This window comes from Branchiostoma floridae, chromosome 5, assembly GCF_000003815.2.
Source record: "Branchiostoma floridae strain S238N-H82 chromosome 5, Bfl_VNyyK, whole genome shotgun sequence".
In the NCBI taxonomy this organism is placed as follows: Eukaryota; Metazoa; Chordata; class Leptocardii; order Amphioxiformes; family Branchiostomatidae; genus Branchiostoma; species Branchiostoma floridae.
The window spans coordinates 17,104,570-17,126,754 of NC_049983.1; the positions used below are offsets into that span (position 1 = coordinate 17,104,570).

Genomic DNA, 22,185 nt, shown 5'->3' on the forward strand with positions numbered 1-22,185 from the left:
CTGGCAATATTCACAAAGCATGACTGCAATGTTGTTGTGCAGAATGAAAGTGTGGAACAGTGTGGTCCAGACTATTTCAACACTTTTCTTAATGAACTGATACAATATCAAAGTGTTATATAGCCAGGAAAATAAACCGGGTAGCTTTAGAATGAATGGAAATGGAAACATACATAACATTTTGCTCTAGCAAAATTTGTAGTGTAACTTTGAAGGGTTTTTGTGCATGTTTCTTGCCTTTGGTCATGGTTTATCAGTTAACTTACCATGAAGAGCAACAAATAGACGAACTATCTCTAACATCCAAATCATATCCCCATGGACATTATATCAGTACTGATTAGCTTTCTTTCTATGGCATCTTTCACTACATTGCACAGGACAAGTTTGTCATAATGCACCTGTACGGATTCATGTCTGTTGATACAGACAATTGTTACGGTAAATTATTGATGATGAAAGTGTTGGTACAATCATTTCCAAGTTCCAGCCGAGGTGCAAAAACATTTGTATAATAAAAAAACACAACATAATTGTAAATAGAAAATGCTCTTTTTTGATATTTCAAATAAAAGAATCATAATACGATTAAGAAAATATATATTCCTGTGGTCTTTAGAAAGATTAAAGGAAGAATCCTCTGCGACATTTCCAAGCTTGCTGTACTGATGTCACTACAAGATCAATGAAAATCAATACGACCGTCTGACACGCTGTCACGCAACGGAAAACACACGCAAGTTGTCTGTGCATTTTCAAACAGACATGGCACCGGTGAAATGAACAGTGCCCCCCAGACACTTTCTTCAAGGACACGTATGATATTTTCTTTTTGCTATTTCCTACAGAAAAATTGGCTTATATTCATATTTTAAATATGTAAGATTCATAAGCTCATAGTTACTCAGTTTTGGCGAGACAAACTGATTTAATACACTACAGCTATTTTGTCATGAATCTTTACCATCTTGGGGCCGGGGGAAATACTTATTTTACTTCCCTCTGTTTAAAGAATGAGCTGGATTCTGACAATGGGCAAAATTAACATTAAACAGTGATTTTCTGCCTGACTCAGACTTCATCTAGAATACTTTAGTTTAAAACATCATAATATATCTAAGAGTTATGTGACAAAAGGTTCCAAATTTTGCAGAAACTGCGTTTAATTTATATTAAGTCACAACACTTAGATTTTGTGGCACTGTGAAAATCTAGACTAATCACTTTGTTTTTACTTTGCAGTTAAAGTAACAGTAACACAATCATTAAAGCACTGTCTAAAACTATTACATATTTCACTGTAACTTGACAATTAATGACTTCCCTCTAAAATCAAGACAACCACTTTGTATCCTGAAATATGTCATCCTTAGGTTACGGTCAAGAGCAAGAAATTACTGACTTGATTTATATTTGATTTACATTCGCTTTAAAATACAGTTTATCATCATGTTGGCTAACACAAACTATTACAGGTGGCTGCAAAATCTGATTAAAAGTGGTTAAAAACTGCTCAGATCTTGGATCACACGAGGTCAGCGACAAACTAAGGACAATTTTTCCTTGAAAATAATTGGATACGGGAATGACCTGACTCGATATGCGCCCGTACGGCTAACACGTTTCTGTCAAAATTCAAGATTCAGTTCATTCGTTGATGGGAGGACTCAAGGACAGTATTGACTTTGGGTGGATCTGACCTTCAAATCCCATCTGTGGGGCCGCTGCAGGAAATATTCATAGAATACACTGAAAACAACCAGTGCAACTTCTTTTACTTTGAAATCGTAGGAAAAGTATCGATGCTATACAATTTGGGAAGCTAAAAGAAGAAGCACTTAGCTACATCTATGAAGATTAGACATCCTGGTAATAAGATATGCTAAAAAGCAATTACTCAAGCAACTGGATATGATTATTTCCAAAATTTCCAAAAGTTGGGCAGCCCTGGCTGTGTATCCTGTACAGCCAAACCAATAAATAAATAAATTTCCAAAATCATATCCAGTTGCTTGAGTAATTGCTTGTTGGCATACAATAAGCACTTACTATTATGAATCACACATTTCAGAAAGAAATATTGACTTAAGAATTTCAAGCAGTGGTGCCTGGATGTATTTTGTTTTCACCCGGAATCTTTTTTTGTTCATATCTAACTTTTTCTCCATATGCCTGTAACATTAACATGAACATTAACATTAACAAACATGTAATACCTATACATTTGTAAATATCATCATTACATTTGTATCTGCCTTTTTAAACTAGTGGGCAAACTGTATTTCAATCTTATAGCTTTGGTTATTGTCCTAATATTTTTCATCATCAAAATAATTTGCAAGCTTCAATATTTTTTTTGACACAAATGTCACAAAAAACCTAAACACAACTCAAAGATCCAGTTTGAAGACAGGCAACTTCTAAGTTCATTTTTTGTAAGAAGAAGGAGTGCATGCAAATGACCTTGGAGTTACCTCAATCAATGGCCATTTCAGCATAGCTGCATAACGATTACGTAAGTGTCCTTGACACTAGTTCAACTCCGATGGCCACACCCCATCTAACCAAATAACAATCACGTTTGTCTTCTTGACATCTTTGCCTAAAAAAAGTGATATACTAGGTATTTGCTATTCTAGGTTAATAGTTCACAGCATTGATCACAAAAATGAACCTAAAGTGAAGACGAAATGTCCGTTGCTTCCTAATTTCATAAGTGGAAAACATTATTGATCAGTGCATGTACGTTGTGACTGATTTGCAGGGACGATTATTGATCTAAGATCAATACACGGAAACATACCGGACATTCTCTGGGGACACTGGCCAGTGTACATGTAAGTGCCTTGGACTTTAAGAAAATCCAGAGAACTACTTAGAAATTGGCTTGATTAATTTTGAAAGGTACTTCAAGGGACATGAAGAAAATGGTGGACAGGTGGTCACTGTAGACAGGATTCTTGCAAATGCTTGAGTCAATACGAGTAGTAATCTAAGGGATGAATAGAAATGGTCTACAGTAGCCAGATGGTCATAGAGGAAGTCACATATATTTTATATCATCATTGACTTGTAAACATAGAGTATTGGCATGGGTAGCCATGTGATGCACTTTTCACACCAGCTGCAAGGAGGCGCTAGAGCCCAGTATTGGTAGAAGATTTTGGGATCTTCTTTACAAGAGAAGCAGAAAAATGTTGCATCACTGTTTCACATAAATATCCGTGAAAACACACTTCTTAGAATATTTAAGAAGTTTTCCCAGTTATTCATTATCGTTGTGACTGGACCAAATATATGTATTGCTTGTGACTGCTGTAGTATAAGCATTACAGTGAGATAGGAGAGTTGCTACACACTGAAGATATTTCAGCAGGCGCTAGGAGTCGCTCATGTCTAGAAACATGTGCACAACTTAACAAACCTGTATTGTGGTTTTATTGCAGACTGCAAAAAAATAGTTAGCATATGCTGAATAACAACATAAAAATCATTTTATCTACTGCTTGCGTACAACATATGGAAAACAAAACAAACATGTAATTCAATATCATACATTTGTATCACCAAGTTATAGTAAAATGTGATAAACCTTAACCCAGAAATGTGAACAAAAAAAGGTTAGTACATCATGCACATACTTAGTAAAATCTAATTCCTCCTGTATCATCTACAAACACACTATACAACTAGAAAGGCAACATTTTTGAAAAAATGCAGGATGTGGGCGAAGGGAAAAGAAAGGAAAAATCGCAAGAAAAGAAACAACTAGAATGACAACATTTTCGCGAAAATGCAGCAAGTCTTTCCCGTGGCCATTTTTGAAGTTTAAGTCAAACTATCTTACACACAATAGTAATTGCCATTAGGTGCCCCGTATTCTCGGTTCACCCATATTCTCGGCCTTTACCTGACGTCACGGGTTGTGCTGTGTAGCAATTATAAAGCTGAAATTCATGATCAGGTTCAGGTCCGGTACCGTACCGTAGCCTCCATTCCAAATTTGACTTAACGCCGCAGGCGACAGACATCGACGATACTGTATTTGGCTGCCGGTATGGTCCGAGGCGTTGACGAGCCCCCCTCCCCACATGGACCGTCCGACCGTTTAAACGCCGTCTTTTGAGGGCAATTAAAAAATAAATAAAAAGGCGTGTGAACTGAACGATGCTCTGTTTGCAAGATAAAATTGTTGTAAATATCAAAAAAGAAAAAAAAAGGACAACTAAAAGAAAGTTGTTCCCGTTTTTAAAAAGTTATTCCCGCCCGGAATCGAACCAGGGTTGACCTAGCGAAAAAAAGCACAAATGTAGCTGGTGCTTTAGCCATTCGGCCAAGCTTGCCGTAACGTTCTTGCCTGCATTTTAACAGGTACATGTATACAAATGCAATGCGTAGCTTGAACACGTCCGTTCACTGTTTAATTTGCAAGATTCCAAGGTCCCATTTTCTGAAGATAATGTTTTTTGTGCAAATTTATCAATCTTGTTCATTCCGTGGCGGGCAACTTCTTCCTTGAGCGCCTGTTTGGTCGAATACATGGCCGATTTACTGCGTCTCAGCTGCTATTATAAAACTGGATGCCGAATGACATTTTGTGTTCTCTGCGTTGATAGGTCCAGCTCTGACGTACACCCGAGACAGTCTGAATTTAGGCCAATCAAAAAGCTGGGAACGCGGAGTATTTGCTAACAGCTTCCATTTTTCTGAGTTTTGATTGGCTATTATCAAAATGGATGCCGATTGTGTCCTGCGCGTTGATAGGTTCAACTCTGACATACAACCGAGAAAGTGCGACTTTAGGCCAATCAAAAAGCTTGAAACATGGAGTACATGGAGGCTTCCATTTGTTTCTGATTTCCGGTGAAATACTTGTAAGAAAACTATATGTGTGGCTTCGCCCACATAAATATTATCTGATAGGAGAGTGAGTGCAAACACTCTGTACTTATATGGCTACTACAATTATCTCACACTGCAACTACTTTTAACTTTAAGGTTGGAACGAACTACTGTATCTTCTAACCTTAAGCATACCTTAGTCTGCTACCCTTGCCAACAAGTAAAGGTGAAGAAGGTTAAAGGAAGTATAAAAGGAGTTAAACTATGTTGATTCTTATTTGAACTTTCTATGATTCAAACTGCGGAATTTTTGTTAGCTGATTTTATAATTTTGTTTGGTACAAAGAATTAATTTTGTGATTGGGGACTACATGTGGATGAGCCTAAAATCAAGTCTCTACATTACCTGCTATATATCTTTGTAGACCATGAGAAAATCAGGCAAATAAAAGTACCGTCGATAGAGAGTTGAAAGAATAATAGAAATACAAGAAAAAAATGATTTGCAAAAAGAATTACATTTGGTTAAAAACAACAGAAGAAATCCTCATGTACACAAATCTTACTTGTTGCATCATATTTTACAGTTTTAGTTCCGATCGTTCCTGATTCATTCCCACCATCAGTATTACCTGTACTACATTCTATTGCACCTGTTATTATATATACAATAGTTTATAGATGATATCATACAACACATACCTTCCACCTCCATGAGAGGCTGTAACGTGACAATAGCAGCAGACTCTGCCTTACTCAGGGCTTTACTCGACCCTTTCTGTTTCCCTGATCTACTAGGCCAGCCTGTTGGATAGGGGGAAGGAAAAAAAGAAAAGAAAAACACAAATGACACACAAAATAAGAAAAAGAAATATAACTGAGGGTGGGTAGTGGGGGTTAGAAATGGCGTGAAGGTCATGCAAATTATGGTGTTATTTTTAGTATCATCTTACTAATATTATAATTACTAATTTCTTAAACTTAAAAAGGTTACACTGAAATTTCTCTTTTAACCTGTGATCTGTTAGTAATCGTAATAGGTCACAAGGTGCAAAATATTCTTCACTGCATACTTGCACCAAATCATACAAATATTGTTTTACTATGAAACAGATTTTATGAACTGCTGTATGTATATGATTATAATCATTAGTAAACATTTTAATCACGGATAATTAGACTAAGTACAGTAGACATACAGTACCGACTACGTTTATGGTCCGGTCTGAACGCGGCTTAATCGCGTGCAAAAGTCGTGCAAGTCGCGATTACATCTCGTGTAAATCGCGATTAAAACTCGTGCAATTCTCGGGTAAAACGCGGTTAGATATGCGTGTACCCGCGTCTGATATGCATGAAATCACGTCTAACCGCGTTTAGACGATCAATGAATAGATTTCAGACACGCCTCTTCTTTTCATAAACATTTTCTAGACACGCCCGTGCCGTCCAAAGTTCGGGGTTTGGCAGAAATCGGCTTCTTTTCATATGCAGACCCCCGCGCGGAGGGCGGAGAACGTATCACGCCCAATTTCCCAATTTGTTTCTGAACAACTAACGCAAAACCTCGCAGTCTAGGACGCACCCGCGCCGCTCCCAACCACGATATTTCTAGAAGATTTGCTGCAATTTTGAGGAACCGACTGTTCCGCACATGTTTAAATCTGATACGTGAAAATTAAAGAAAAACAAATAAATTTCCACAAAAGTGTGTTTTTCTTAAGCAGAATATGGCAAAGTATGCTTTTACTGAACCACGATCTTTCGGCGCTGCCGTGGCTAGCGCCAGGGTCACGTACCGGAACAAATCCTTCCGAAGATTTGCTACAATTTTGAGAAACCGACTGTTCCGCACATGTTTAAATTTGATACGTGAAAATTAAAGAACAAGAAATAAATTTCCACAAAGGTGTCTTTTTCTTAAGCAGAATATATGGCAAAGTATGCTTTTACTGGACCCCGATCTTTCGGCGCTGCCGTGGCTAGCGCCAGGGTCACGTACCGGAACAAATCCTTCCGAAGATACAAAATGTATGGTGCGACCTCGCACCCGCGCCGCTACCTAATCTACCACGTTCTTTCTCGGAAGATTTGCTACAATTTTGAGGAACCGACTGTGTAGTGCAAGTTTGAATCTTATGCGTACATGACAAGAAAACATCAAATAAATTGTTTTTTTCCCAAGAATGGCAAGATGTGTTTTTCTAAATCAGAAAATATGATGGAGTAAATTCTGCTTCTGTCTGACCATGCGTGACGAGGACAGCCCGCTACCGCGGCCAGTGTCAGGACCACCCGAAGAAAACCTACCGACTCTATGTTGAATTATTTGTGTCCTATTTCTGTTGTTGCATTATTTGTACGCTGGTGTAGCGATATCAAATTCGCCCACACTACACGATACTTGCCACTGTAAATAGCTACAATAGTCTGTGTTTGCATTTCTTATCTATCGATGAAAGTGAAGACAAGTTAATCATGTTCCGAACTGATAGGTAAGTACACTAGTCTTTCAGTTTCAGAATGAACAACAAGGAATGTCCAGTGCGACCAGTGTAGTCGTACAAAATCCTGGCGGTCTCACTACCAAGTAAACAGGCTTCGACCGGCAGATACTACAGGTAAGTATCTACATCCGAACTTCAAGCGCCGCCCCGCCTCCGGCGGAACGTGACCTGTTTATAAATATTCCAACCTTCCTAAAGTTCGCCACGGCGCGACTACTAGCATATCATATTACATTTAGACGTGTACACGGTTTGTGTGGGGTCCAGAACGCGAACGTGGGACAGGTTGTGGAAGATTGGGTTATTTGAGCGCAAATATGAAACTTATATCGTTGCGATAAAATCAACAGCTGTTTTGATTGTTTAGTGTGTGTAAGTACACGATTGACGTAACTGTTACGGTGCTGGTAAACTTGTAGAAAAATTACATTGTAAACCTCCAGAATTTGGTCTGGTCTGGTCTCACGTGCTGCTCAATTTGATTGACACATGCACGGTAAGGAGCGGCTTCTTTGAAAGTATGTTCCCACAGAAGAAGGCCACGTTGACTGTTGCAATATTCTGCGTTTATTTTCTACTCCGATCTAGCCCCGTGTTTAATATGTGGTTATTTTTTCTTGGTTTATCCAAGGGGGTTTTATAAACCTACTTGATTTATCTAACTTTGTTTTATTTGTATTATTGACAATTTCTAGAGCAGATCTAGACTAATTAAAATACTTCGTAGACTGCACACGCAGCGGTAGCGTACGTCATATTTGAACTTTGTGGCAATGTCGCAGGGGTGGATGATCTATAAATTCTGTATTCCAAATTCTATAATTCATTTCCCAACTGGTTCATATTAAAGGAGCCACGACCAATGAATTAAGAATGTTTTTAAATGTTTAAGTGTATAAAATTTCTTTATTAATTTAAGTTTGTACACGGACATATTCATATTCACGGACAACCTACCGTTTTTCCAACATTCGGAACAGATGATGACGATCCGACTGGTGTAGAAGCTGCCGAATGATGATCGATAACGTCGGTAGTAAACTTACCTTTCATGTTCCAAAGGCAATGATATATCGTGTTTACCTATTTCATTGGTCAAATCCCTCTTCGTAGTATCCCGACCAGCTAAATTTATATATCTATATGTTGCTGAAAAACAACCGTAAACGTATAGGCCCTTTTAGTAAAAGAGTGAACCTCTTTGAACAGCGCATAACAGTTGTAGATAAACTGACTAAAAACATGTTCATTTTAGAAACGTAAAATACTAGAAGTAGAAGTAATGTTAGTAACGCTAACGCAACTTTTAACTGAATCAATGACAGGTTAGAAAAACTTGATCACATACTCAACAAGAAAACCAATAACTGATGAAGAAAATTTCGGCAAAATAACAATTGTCTGTGTCGAACCAAGACGTATGCCCCTTGAATATGGTTGCGTGGGTCCACTGCCCGACGACCAGGAACGTCCGAGGCGGTCAGGAACAGAACAGGTAGGTCTTGTTGGTCGAGTTGCAACCATGACGATCAGCTGTATGTCCAGGAAACCGGCGGATAGAAATCCGAATCCGACTTTCCTAGCCTAGAAAATTAGCTACCGATATCTAACTACATAGTAGAAGTTATGTTAGTTACACCAACACAACATTGTTAGAACAGGTACATGTTTGTTTGAACAGATACGCAGACAAAACACGATTAACAAAAAGATTTAAAAAACACATAAAGTAGAATGTATGCCCTGGAGTATGGTTGCGTCGGTCAACTGCTCGACGACCAGGATCGTAGGATGGCTCTGTTCCGACCCAAGAGCTCCGTCAGGAACAGGTAAGTCTTGTTTGTCGAGTTTGTAACCATGACGATCAGCAGGCGGATGGAAACCTGAATCCTACTTTCCTAGCCTAGAAAATTAGCTGCCGATGCCGAACCAAGGAGTATCAACGTTCCTAGAAATATTAAGTTATGACCAAACACAATATCCTTTATTCATATTTAAATACATGCAAAACGGTCAATTTATGCGTATAAATACTAGTAGTCCATTCATGTCAGTGTATAGTCTTCAACCCAGCAATTCCGTTTATATTAGATGACGATCGTGTTTATGCTGTCAGTCCTTTGTGGGTCCAAAAGATTCGAACTTGTATTATTTTATCATATACCTTCCACGAAAATTAGACGAAAGTAGCCCGCCTAAAAATGTAAATAGGAGACAATTTTTGCCGGCAACCCGCTCGGTTGCCGTTACGACTTTTGTAGTATGCCGTAAAAAAATACCACCTTCTTCAAGTTGGAAATGATTATCGACAGACTGTTCACAGAATTCTTACTCAGCGATGTGAGAATGATCGATGCCGGAAAAGTCCCTCCGATGTTTTGCAAAATTATCTATGCCTTGCGGACGACGCTGGCCGAGCAGTAACGTGTTAAATTTTATCAAAGAATGCACATTTCGTGATAAATGATTAAAAAAACACAACAACGCGTTAGTTCTACGCTTCTTCTTGTTGTTACCACTTTGTCAGCGCCGCTTCTGGCTGTGATTGGAGGGAAGTTGATTGGATTTGCCGCATAATCAGGCAGGCGCTACTTCAGAGGGCTACCGCCGGAGCTGTCGCCATGGTAACCGCACGTCCAGTTGCATTTCCCACGCGCGTCTAGTTCTTCCCAACTCTCTGCTGTCACGTACAGTACAGCTTATACACATAATTTTCGGTGGAATGTAACGCCGTATTTTACGGGGAAATGTGGCGAATCGAACTTGTATCTCTTTTTGCTGGCCTTCTACTAAAATTATACGAAGATAACCCGCCAAAAACTGTAAGTAGGAGACTATATTCGCCGACAACCCGCTTGTTTCGACGGTTGACATCATCGTCTTCCCTTTGAGGCTTACGAAAAAGCTTAGCCGTGAAGACTATTTTCTTTTGCGTAGTTCGGGTTGCTTTCTGGATTCATCATTGACATTTATTTTATATCAGAAAATATCTATCGGGAGACTGTTTTCTTATCACAATTTCCATACCCAGCGTTGTGAACATGATCGCTGTTGGCAATTTTCCTCCGATGTTTTGCAAATCCGTACCCTTTGGACGGTGTTGGATGACGAGCAGTAACGTGTACACGCCTGTTCAAATTTATCGAGAAATGCACATTTCGTGATAAATAAAAAAGCAACAACACAACACCAGCAAAATGAAAAGTTACTAATCAAGATATAGTATAGAAATTTAACTCAGTCTGAGCAATCGGTACCAGGAGAGAATGTCGATATATTAATTTGCTGACTGTGAACTTCTTTTACGATCTTAGCTAAAAAGCGTCAGCGGTCCTCGGACAATATTGCCGACACCCGCGGCGCTGTCCAGCCCCTGTATTATTCACCAATTATCAACAAATACGTGAAATTGACGACTTACAAGTATCATGCAAATTTACAAAAGTAAACACTGCTCATTAACGAACAAAATATTTCGTGGGCGAAATGCCCGACCAAGGGGCGGGGCAGCTGGAACAAAGCCTTTTGTTTTGAGTCAGCGGGGTGCCGGGAGTAAACGCGTTTACAAACGACACGAGATTTTTAATTAGATAGCTACAGCTCATTAGCGCACGCGATTCAATCGCGATCAAATCGCGACTTGCACGACTTTTAATCGCGATTTGCACGACTTTTAATCGAGATTAAATCGCGTGTAAACCGCGTGGGACCGGACCATAAACGTAGTCGGTACTGTACATCCATGCTCAACATCAAACAGGTCTCAATAGTTCTATACCCAGTACAAGTTAGGTTCAGGTATCTTCCGTCTACTTGTATTATCCTGCATACATGTATGCAGAGAGTTCTGTGAATTCATTTATACATGTATTTGTTTATATATAATTTTGCGGTGGGAGTAGGCGTAGGTTTTACAGCGCTTTATGTTTGCAGTTGAAATGATTTATACAGTAGCACAAAACCAAATATTAAAGATGTCAAAGCTGTGGAAAAAAAAATTCTGTAAATATCTTAACATTATGAGCACATGTATGATGAGCCTTGGATTACATATCAAGGCCATGATACGCACTTCATCCCAAAACCTTTGAGGGACATACAGGTACTGACATTTTCCCTTGATTCCCTTCAGTCGCTGTTTACCAGTAAACTCGCAATAAAGGCAAACTGAAGTCATGGTAACAAAACATCAGGGTTTAAGTAAATGTAACTGTGTGGGCGTATATAGAACTCTTTAAAAGACATGACTTTCAAGCCGACCTTTATGTCCATTAAATAACTTGAACGTCAGCAAATGACAACACCTGTAGAAATTCAACAGATGCCCTAAGGTGCACCTAAGACTTAGTAAGAGTTAAGGTGCACAAAAATAATTTTGGGTGCAAAACATAAAATCAAGTAGAATGTCAGCAAAACGTACATGTCATTACAAACCTTGCTGTATTTCTTCAGAGCTTGAATATGAAACTCTAAAGCTACTTCAGAAATTCTAAACAAGTGATACAACATACATGTATGTTTTACCATCTTTTTCTGACACTCAAATATCAAGAATATTCTATATCCTAGTGTACAATTATTTTATAGTACCTTTATGTATGGAACCCAACACAAACATCTAGAAGTAGAAGCAGTACACTCGCAGAGCTCCAAATTTGCACAAAGTGTATATGCACCCAGCATTTCAAGCTCTGTCATGGTACATTTTTGTATGTCAAAGCAACACACATTTTGGTACATGTCTTATACAAATGTATATGAATATTCATATGTGTATAACTGCTATGGTGATCAATATCACAGGCTAGGTAAGGTAGATGAACAGCTCCACCTAGCAGCCACCGTGATTATTGCAGGTGTCAAGAACGGATGCAGTTTTCCATTGACGTGTTAAGATGCATTCTTCAATCCAAAATGCAGTTGATACATGAAACAAAAGGTGTCCTTCCAAACAATACAATACGCAATTGCTAGTGAGTAGAAAGTATGTACTGCATATAAAACAATCCTCATGTACTTGAACAAGATTTTGTTTTCCCACAGACTATGGTGGTTTACCATTTGATTATGACATATAAAAAATATGCTTTGAACAGTGACATAAAATAATCATTTTATCGGTTTTTGACTATGAAACAGTTAAGAACAGTTTACGTTAGTCACAAATTTCACCACAATAACAACAAAGTTACTGCACTCCAAGATCACAAAAATTACAATAAAGGTGAGACATTTTCTTGAACTTCAATTTTCACTGTTTTCTACAAAAACAGTCAAACTTAACAGGTTTATATTCAGAATGTCAGTACTTGACATATTCATTGCTTTTTCATTATTGCTTAGATTTTGAATCTAATTTGTTACTTGCAATTAGCCTACAGGCACAAATTTGCAATAGACTCATTAGAAATACAAATTACAAATTACTACAAACACATGTGGCAGTACTGTAACAAACAGCTATTGATTGAAAAGCAGCGAACCCTGATTGTTTTTCGACTAAAAGCTCTGATTTATTTTTACCATAAACAACAACTGCATGTATGACGATCTAGTAGAAGTACATGACAATGAATGTATGTGTATGTCAAGTGGTAAGACTAAGTAAGAGGCTCACACTACATAACACTGGAACCAAAATTACTTCTAAACAGCAGCTGGCAATTACAATCTTTTTGTTGGACTAATTCTAGACCACATGAAGGTCTAAACATTAACTGTAACAGAAAATAATAGGTTTCAGCAACACTAATGGGAAAAAAACAATGATCTCAAATTCTTATTTAAAATGCCAGTTAAAATGCCACCTCCTGTACAATTTAATGTGGTCTACAGTGCCTAAAAAATCTAGAAATAGAAAAAGAAATAAGATAAGAAAACAATCTTCTTTGTGTGATGTACATGAAAATCTGGAGGAAAACAGGAAACAGTCCCTCCAATCAGAAATGCTACTGCCAATTTACAGGGTAAAGCAGGATACAACATCCATGTTTCTGAGACACCATTTTGAAATCATCTCTACCTGTACCATAACTGTACTTCATTTTGTATTTCCTAAAAGTTGCTATGAAGCTACTCTAGAATTGTACCGCAACATCTACAAAAAAGGATGGACAAACCTAGCGAATGCGACGCCCTCACAGTCGGCTTCATCTTGCCTACACCAGCGCGTACAGTTTCAAATTGATCACAGCTTGTCTGTTTTTCTCCGCTATGTCCGAATCGCGTGGGTGGACTTAATGCAGGATAGTCAACTCTGCATAACGCACAGACACGTGCCTGAATGTTAAATCTGCCTGATTACCAATTCCTTTTTCTCGTGAAGGTGACAACAGGAGATGTTTCATTTAGAAGCCTCCGTCAAACAGATGACTATCTTCAATTTCAAAGGTGCCTCTTTGTTTCTGATTCTGTTAGCAACATCTTTGATCATGTTTGCTTGAAAATTGGATAAAAATACTATATATAGACTAGATTACAGATCTACAGCTCTGTAATCTATCAAACTCCCCTACATCTATTACAGAAATGTCTTCAACTAACTATGAATTTAGAAATATGACCCACGGTTGATTTTTTTGCAACCGTTTAGGGAGAAGAAGTTTTTATCTAAGGTGAGGGACGAAATGCTTCATGGGAATTGTAACATTCTTTTGCCCTCACATGTGGTGTGAGAGATACCATTAAAATGTTTGACGCAATGCAAGGACGGCGGTTTGACGTAAGTCCACATAAATTGTCTGCTGGGGTAACTGGAGGACATATATTGAGGAGGCCATCAACCCAAAAAGAGACAAGCAAGGATAAGTAGGAAAAGAGATTTTTTTCAGGAAAAAATGAACAGCTACAAAATGGACAGAAAATATAACAGTAACGCTATAAAACTGGTGAGGTAAAATAGAATTTCAAGGTAGGCACAATATCAAAAGGTAGAAATTTGGGTCTTCCACTATTCATTGCCAGATTTAAGATCCCTACAGCATGCGATATAGCTGTCACAGGTGTATGCAGTCCTGTAAATGGGCAAATCTACTCAAGTAAATGCAATACCAGTTGTCAGCTACATCATAGTACATGGTACTTTCCAATATCATAGAGTGCAGGTGGGACACAAGCTGCTAGTGCAAACTGTGGTGGCTGTCTACACATGACACAGATGGGTTTCCAGTGCTGAAATACCCTCTTGCAAACATTTTGCTTGGCGTAACTTAATAACCCCTGGTAGCACAGTGCACAACCTGAAATTTTGCAGTTGGAACACTGCTTCCCCACCCCACCCCCCCGCCTACATGTAAGTGCATAAGCTTTTGTATTTATTCCTTGATAAGAAAATTAAGATAAAAACTATGTAGTTTCATGTAAGTGGCTGATTTGATGCAAACCCCTACCTTTGTGGTCAAACCTTTTTCCAGGTTGGTGTCAACATGGGCTTTATTACGATTTGATTCATTTCAGTTACACTGTTGAACTTATCTTTACAATTATGCTGTGTGTATGCCAAATTCTTGATGGTTCATTACATTTTAAAAGAACATACAAGAGAAGAGTGAAAGAAAATGGGAAGTGTCATGATAAAAGCTTGACTTTGTATGTCTGGATGGATGAAACAATGTTTATGTCTCTTTGGTGCTCAGTGCATTGGGCAAGGGTCAAAGGGGAAAACTGGGCCTGCGCCAGGTTTTATCAAAAGTTAGTTTGATGATCGTTTTATCAAAAGTTAGTTTGATGATCATCTGAAAAAAATAGTGCTGAACCTATTCAATACCATTTAATTGTACAAACCCCCATGCAGATTCCCACCTTGGTGACCCGACCTTTACCCTTGCCTTGACCCTAGGAGAGGAACACCCCTTCTCTCAGCAGGGCACACAACAGAGGAAAGGGATCAATCAACACCCCTAGCACACCCTTGTGACACAGGGAGGATGTATATCATGTCTACAGGCTAGACAAACGGATGGGAGCCCTAGTGCTGATTGGCTGCAGATTTCTCCTTACTGTAAATTTGCTTGTGTTTGCATGGATATGATTTTCTGGTGAGAACCAAAAGGACGTGTTCACAGAGAGTTATATGTTAGGGGTAGAAACGACCATGGTAACCGGTGCAAGACAAGAGCATATGCCCGCTCTGTTTATTCGTAAAGTAAATACATACGTTCGTAAAGAAAACCGTGAACATCACACCATGGATTTACAGTATGCCATCACTATGGCCTAAATTTATGAACACTGACAGCTCATTAATGAACATGAAAAAGGATGTTGACTCTTTGAATTCTTGGTTCAGGTATATTGCTATTGTAGTAACACAAGGGAAGCCAGAATCTAATTTGAGGTTTAATCTGTTCCTAGCGTTGCGAGTGTTTACAAAGAAAACCACAGAATTAGAAACACTACAAAATTTCAAAAACATATGCTGGATCACGATTCAAACCATCATCAAACTAACTTTTGATGAAACTTGGAGCTAAAAGCGCAGGCACAGTTTTCCCCCGTCAACCCTCCCCCAATGCACTGAGCACCAAAGAGGCATAAACATTGTTTCATTCCGACTTACAAAATCAAGTTTTAATCTTGACACATTCCTTCTCATGTATATGCTTTGAAATGTTGACAAATTTAAAACAGTGAACTAAAACAGTGGAAATAATTCTTCTCTCTTTCGTCTAGTTTTCCGTCTTTTTCTATTTTGTTATATCCCAATTAAAAACAAAAATTAATGGAGCAAATGTATTATACTGTCACAGAAAAATTCCATGTATAGGTACATGAAGTAAACTGTTCCCTTAAAACATATCATGCAATGCTTATCTATCTGGTACTAGATTACATTTGATCGGAAATTTGCCAGACGATGTCTTCCTAAGATTAAGCCTACTGGGAAACGTGGGTCCTTACAGGTCAAGCACTGCAGTTACCTTCTGTCAACTCTCATAATTCCACTGTACCAGGTAACCATGGTTGGACAGGATTTAAAAGCTTCACTTGCCCATTGAGGTTTCCTTTTTTAACCTCCTTGACTTGCCCTATACTGTAGGATAAGTGCATTAAAAATCTACTGGCCTAAACCTACTTTTCACTGGCTTAAAATGTAAATAACATGTTTCTGGACATTGGATTTGGAGAACCAATATCTACTCATGTCTTTCTCTAGCCTGGATAGATGTGGGGCAGATATTTTTGAGATTGGGCTGGGGTCTGGTATCTGGTGTCTGTCGCAGTGAAGTAAGGGGAAGGGGATAAGCGATCAGAGTTTGAACATACACATTCTGTATGTTTGTCATATGCTGTAAATGTAAGTTTTCTGTGGAGAGGTTGCAGGAAAACTGTGAACATAAAACCACTGCAACTGCTTCCCAGTCCACAGTATCGGTCTGTGACTAGTTGATTTATCATGTTTGAAAAGCTTTCCTCACCAGAGGTTAACCCTACTGACCTTCATCAGACATGGGTCAGAACCCAGAAGGACCTTTTTATTGGCTAATTTCTGCCTTTAAATAAAGCAGCCCTAATATTTCCCTTGGAACCCTGACCTTCTAACACTCCATTGAAGTGGAAAAATATAGTGCAAGTCTTTGGTCTAGTATATTAAGATCAGCCAGATTAAATCAGACAGTGATTATAGTATACTTGCGTATTTCATACTTGTGTATTACGGAGACGAACTGAACTGAAGACTCTAATATTAGGGTCAGAAACTTACTATGTATTTCAATTTGTACGTGAAAAAATCCTCCAGCCTGTTTTTTTACCTTCAGCAAGATGGATTTTGGTATCCGTATCTGTATGTAATCGTATTTGTGTTACTGTTTATGTATTTATATATACTGTATGTACCAGGCCTGGAAGTTTAGCTCAATCTGAGCTTAAGGGCATCCCAATAAACTCAAGGATTTTTGTGATGTCTGTATGTGTGTATGTGTGTGTATGTATGTTTGTGGATGAACAGTATTAACTCCACAGATCCTGGATGGATTGTGTTAATATTTGGGTCTTGATAGGACCTTGAAATTATGACAATTTTAGCCAACTAGCTGCTTGTTAGGGTACTGCAGCAGCTGCTTGCATTTTCATAATTTTTCTTTGACAGAAAACTTTCTTTTACTAGTTTTAGACTTTAGAAGAAATGTCATTTTATAAGTAAAAAAATGGATCATTGCAGAATTTTCTAGAAAACATGAGAGTATATAGCAAGCTGGCAAAGGCATGATCGTTCACAAGTTCTCACAGCTCATGTCTGTTGTCATATTCATCAATGTCTTCCCTTGGCCAAATTTTCTCTTGGACAATTCGTCAATGTCTCCTCTGCTTGATAGATCATTATAAATCATCAAGACCAAGTTCAGAGAAACATGCTTCTACATGTGTCTAGAAGCCCTACAAATACTTGGATTCACCCAAAGCAATCCCGAGACAAGTGTGTATCATTCTAAAGCTCTCAAGTACCTTGTATCAACAGCTTGTAAAAGTTTGAACCGCATCAGAACCTAAAACATTTCTACAAAGTACAGCTAGCCATAGCGGGTGTCAGGGTCAGGACTGGATGTCTATATTTGGGCCAGAGAAATGCAAATAGATCCCCCATGCCAAGTCTGTCTGGCAAGTGTGACCAACATAAGGTCACAGGAGTGTAGCCAGGATTTCAAATACCGCAAGACCAACCCCTGAAACTGTCCATTGTACTGATATTCACACAGCCATATTGGAACCATCGAACATTTTTGGTTGCAACACTGTCAAAAAATCTTCATTTGCAAAAAGCCAAGCTAAAAAGTGTGGAGCAGAAAGCCATCCACCTTTCTTTGGATGTGCTTTTCAGGTCGCCACAGACATTTTTTCTGACTTCGAGAGTTACTAGCTACTACTGTTTTAACCGGAAAATCAAAGATATCATAAACTGTCCACAGTCACGGACTCACGGTGGAGTTTCATAAAATTAATGATTTTACAGTACAAGGTATCCATTTCCCTAGCTCAGACTGTGGACATTTCTAAGGCATATCATTTTCCCCTGGCATGACCTTGACAGATTCATCCCAAGGTCAGGAGGTCCTAGAACAGAAAGGAACCCCCCACTGGTTAATGTCCATCCTGTAACACCTGATCTATCACAGAATGACACTGTGTATAGAAAGTGCCCTGTAAAAACAAAGGACTGTCATTTGTTTTCATTTGCTGTAGGGACAGAGGAAAGATTTGTTGGGAGGGGGCCAAAAATGTTGAACTTGAAACCTATTTTTATGACAATCAAAAACTATTATATCATGATCGTATATGTAGTTTTGTGTCATTTTTACCTTTGCCAAGAAGGATATTTTTGGTGGTGCTTGTATGTATGTGTGTGGATGTGAATAAACAGCATACTATTATGGCACCCGGTGGAATGATGAGAGTTGAATCAGTTGATACATTTGCACACAAAGTTTGTGCTTGTCCTCAAATTTTATCACTTTCCATCATTTTCTTTGCTATCTGGGAAGTTTGCCAAAACAGCTTCTAGCAACATAGAAGAAGAGATCCTTTACAGCTTATAATGTGCTGAATTTGAGCTGAGTCATTTATTTCACCACTCAGAACTAATGTTACAACGCCAACATGATGAACTATTCAACTGTTTGCGTGTCCAATGTGAGAAAATATTTCCCCAGTAAATTGTGATTAAAAGAAAGGTAAATGTAGAAAAATTTTCATAAAACACTTACTTATATACATTATATGTGATAGAATAGTCCCAAAGCCACACCAATTTAATTTGTTAGCAATCAAATTATTTTCTAAATATTTTTTAATGTTGAGGTATTTTTTTTTCTTCTTTCTAAGGAAAATTAGGATAAAAACAGGCTGGTCTGCACATTGCTGCACATATTTTCAGCAGTGAATATATATAGTCGACTAGTTGGACTCAAGTTTTCTTTGTTTTCAACTCTTGCTTGTCTAAGAACCAAGAAAATTAACTGTGTGCCTTCAAGTGAAGAGAGCAGTTTACACAGTGACAGCCAAGGGGCAAGAGGTGTCCCCCACTAACATATACATGTCTGGATAATAAATGGCCCTTGGCAAAGAATTCTGAAAGGTTGCCTTGTTTTAGCAACACACACAGAGACATTCATCAAACCAGTTGTCACCGTTTCAAACTTGGGTTTACACAAAGATGTACTATTTCCTTCCATTTGGAAAAATGATCTTTCATTTCAAATTCAACTTGGAAAGTTGCCATTATTTGATGAATAGCCTCTTATCTCCTGGCTCCCAGGCTCTTGGCAGCAAAATGATGTTTTGCACTGGTTGATTTGAAGCTTTCAAACCAAACACAAGTTCACTTATTCATCAAGCAATCATTGTCTTCTATGTCAAGCTAATTGTGGATCCAAATAAAGTCATAGTCAAACTCAAAGTCTTTGTCCAAAATTTCTTCATTTATGCTGATGAAGGTTAGACATCTGGGTAATAAGATATGCCAAATAGCGGTTACTCAGGCAACTGCATATGATTTTGGAAACTGGATTTTCTTTATAAAGTTTGTAAAAAAATTCAAAATGTTTCTTAAAGTCTCGACAAATCTTAAATAGCCCTTTATCTTTCAACTGCTCTGAGTTTCATAACAATTATCAGGCACTTGGGTATTCAAACAAGTGTGGCAGGAAGAGCCTTATCAAAGCCATCTTTAAGGTCGTCACCTCTTGCATACCTGTCAAGGAGTTAAACGATCCACCTGTGCAGGGAGATCTACCAAAATCCATTGTTTTGCCTACTGCTACCCTGGCATGGAAACATCAAATGCCACGTACTTTAAAAAGTGACACAAATTTTAAAGATAACCATTGAAAATGTTCCACTGCAAGAGAGCAAAGCTGCGAAAAATGAACTATTTATGCTTCAAGTTCAAGTACCTGTGGATGGCAAAATCGTTAACCACCAAATTTGAAACATTACCACAGAAAATGTTACACTATGAAACCCACTACTTTCCCTTTAATACGCTTGGCATGCCAAAAATGTATACAACCACGGATAAAATGTCACAAATTTATTTGAAAGAGAAAATCACCCAAGAAACTGTTTAAACCTTAAAAACTAAAATTTCATTGTCTAAGCTAAAAACAACAATAAAAGCTACATTGTTCACTCTTCAATTAAGCTTGGCATGCCGAAAATGTTAACTGCTACAAACAAAATTTGAAAAAAAAATGCACACAGGAATTGGTATGATCCACAAAAACTGCCAGGAAAGCTAGTATGTGGCTAAGACTTCATCCAGGTATTACGAATGCCCCCCAGGTACGATTATGAACAGGTATGCAGAGGTGTATAACATCCCTCTAAAAGGTTGCCTTGGGAAGCAAGGATCAGCTGAAAATGCCAAGGCTAAAAGGGAACCATAAGTCATGCTAATGGTTCCCCTATAGGTGGATAAAAGGAAAGTGATACGGATAGCCTTTGCAAAACAAAAGGTCAACGTATACCCTATAATGCCATCACTTCAGATGGACATGTCAGAAAAGTGCTACACAAAGCCTGCAAACATGTATGAATCTTTATAAATCCTTATTACAAAAGAGCCACACTGCATGCATGAATCAAACAAAACCCAACATATTTATATCTCCGCAGAGAGAAAACGGATGTAATAGAGATACACACAGATGTGTAATCTTGATACCAAAAGGTATCATTTTTAGCTATCTGTTTTCAAAAAGGAACTTATTTGCTCACAATGGGTCTGAAAGGGCAACAAACAGGAAGAGATTCGGTTTCAAGATAAAAATCCATTTGCCTACATTGTAAGACACCGTTAAAATATAAGATCCAACAACATGTATATTTCTGGGAACTTTTCAATGTGAAGTAATTTTATCTACCAAAATTTACAATATAGTGTAATGATCCCTTTTGTGTCGTTCAGGTAACTTTCCTTTTTTTTCTTTCAATATTTTTTGCCATCAACATACCTTTGTTAAATCCAGGAATTTTCGGTAGACACAATTTTGGCTAAGATATGTACAGTATTTCCTGAGTTGTCTAAGAATTTGAGCTACTGTGTTTTTCAAGGAGCTACTGAATTGCAAACCTGTAGTATCTGCTGATAACAAGAGTAGCTGATTCACAAGATTATAATAGGCTTGTAGAGACAGGAATGTAAAAGAGGAAAAGGAAGATAAGTAAAAGTCACAAACTCCTTGAAGGTCACATATAACCTTGTCTAGATATGCAGTATTAAAACACACCTGCAAAAATCAGGCTCTTATAAGTAAAACGTACTGTAAATGTAAATTGTGAAATCTTAATGGTGATTCTGTTTTCATGGTCTTCCCAGAGACTCCTCACGCCAAACAACTTGAAAACAAGCTCTGTCTTGCACTGCATTACTACTACAGTTGTCACGAATTGAAAATCAATTTAGAGTTACCAAAATTTTCCTTGAGGGATGAAGTCAATGTTTGAGTAACAACTTTTACTACGCTATTCTAATTTTTTTATGCTCCCTATCTTTAGCTTAATCATAAGTTATTGCGTTATGAAAATAATTAAAAAACAAAATGGCTACTTTAGAGCGACAGATTTCTTTCAGCAATTCTGTACATTTGACTTTTATGAGGCCAAAAATAAGGCTGGAGAAGTTACTTCTGACACAAGCAATTTTAAGAGGTATGATAAGAGGAATTCTTGAGGGATGATGTCAATCAACAACCTTCAAGACTGTGCGCATTTTCTTGTCACCTTGACTTTCAAAGCAGTGATTCTGAGAAGGACCATTCTGACTTTGACCTTGCAAGTAATAAGTAAGCGTATATGTGATTGATGTTGCAGGCCGGCCCATTGTATTACAAAGTGTAGG

The 22,185-nt window shown here is 38.1% G+C and overlaps 1 protein-coding gene across 1 annotated transcript in view; it reads right to left on the reverse strand.

Moving 5' to 3' along the window:
* Positions 1-22,185, reverse strand: part of LOC118415679 (cyclin-dependent kinase 17-like) — a 99,633-nt gene that overhangs the window by 53,131 nt on the left and 24,317 nt on the right. Inside the window, exon 3 of the mRNA XM_035820412.1 lies at positions 5,545-5,646. Within this exon, the coding sequence (XP_035676305.1) occupies positions 5,545-5,646 (102 nt within the window). The remainder of the gene's footprint in view (positions 1-5,544; positions 5,647-22,185) is intronic.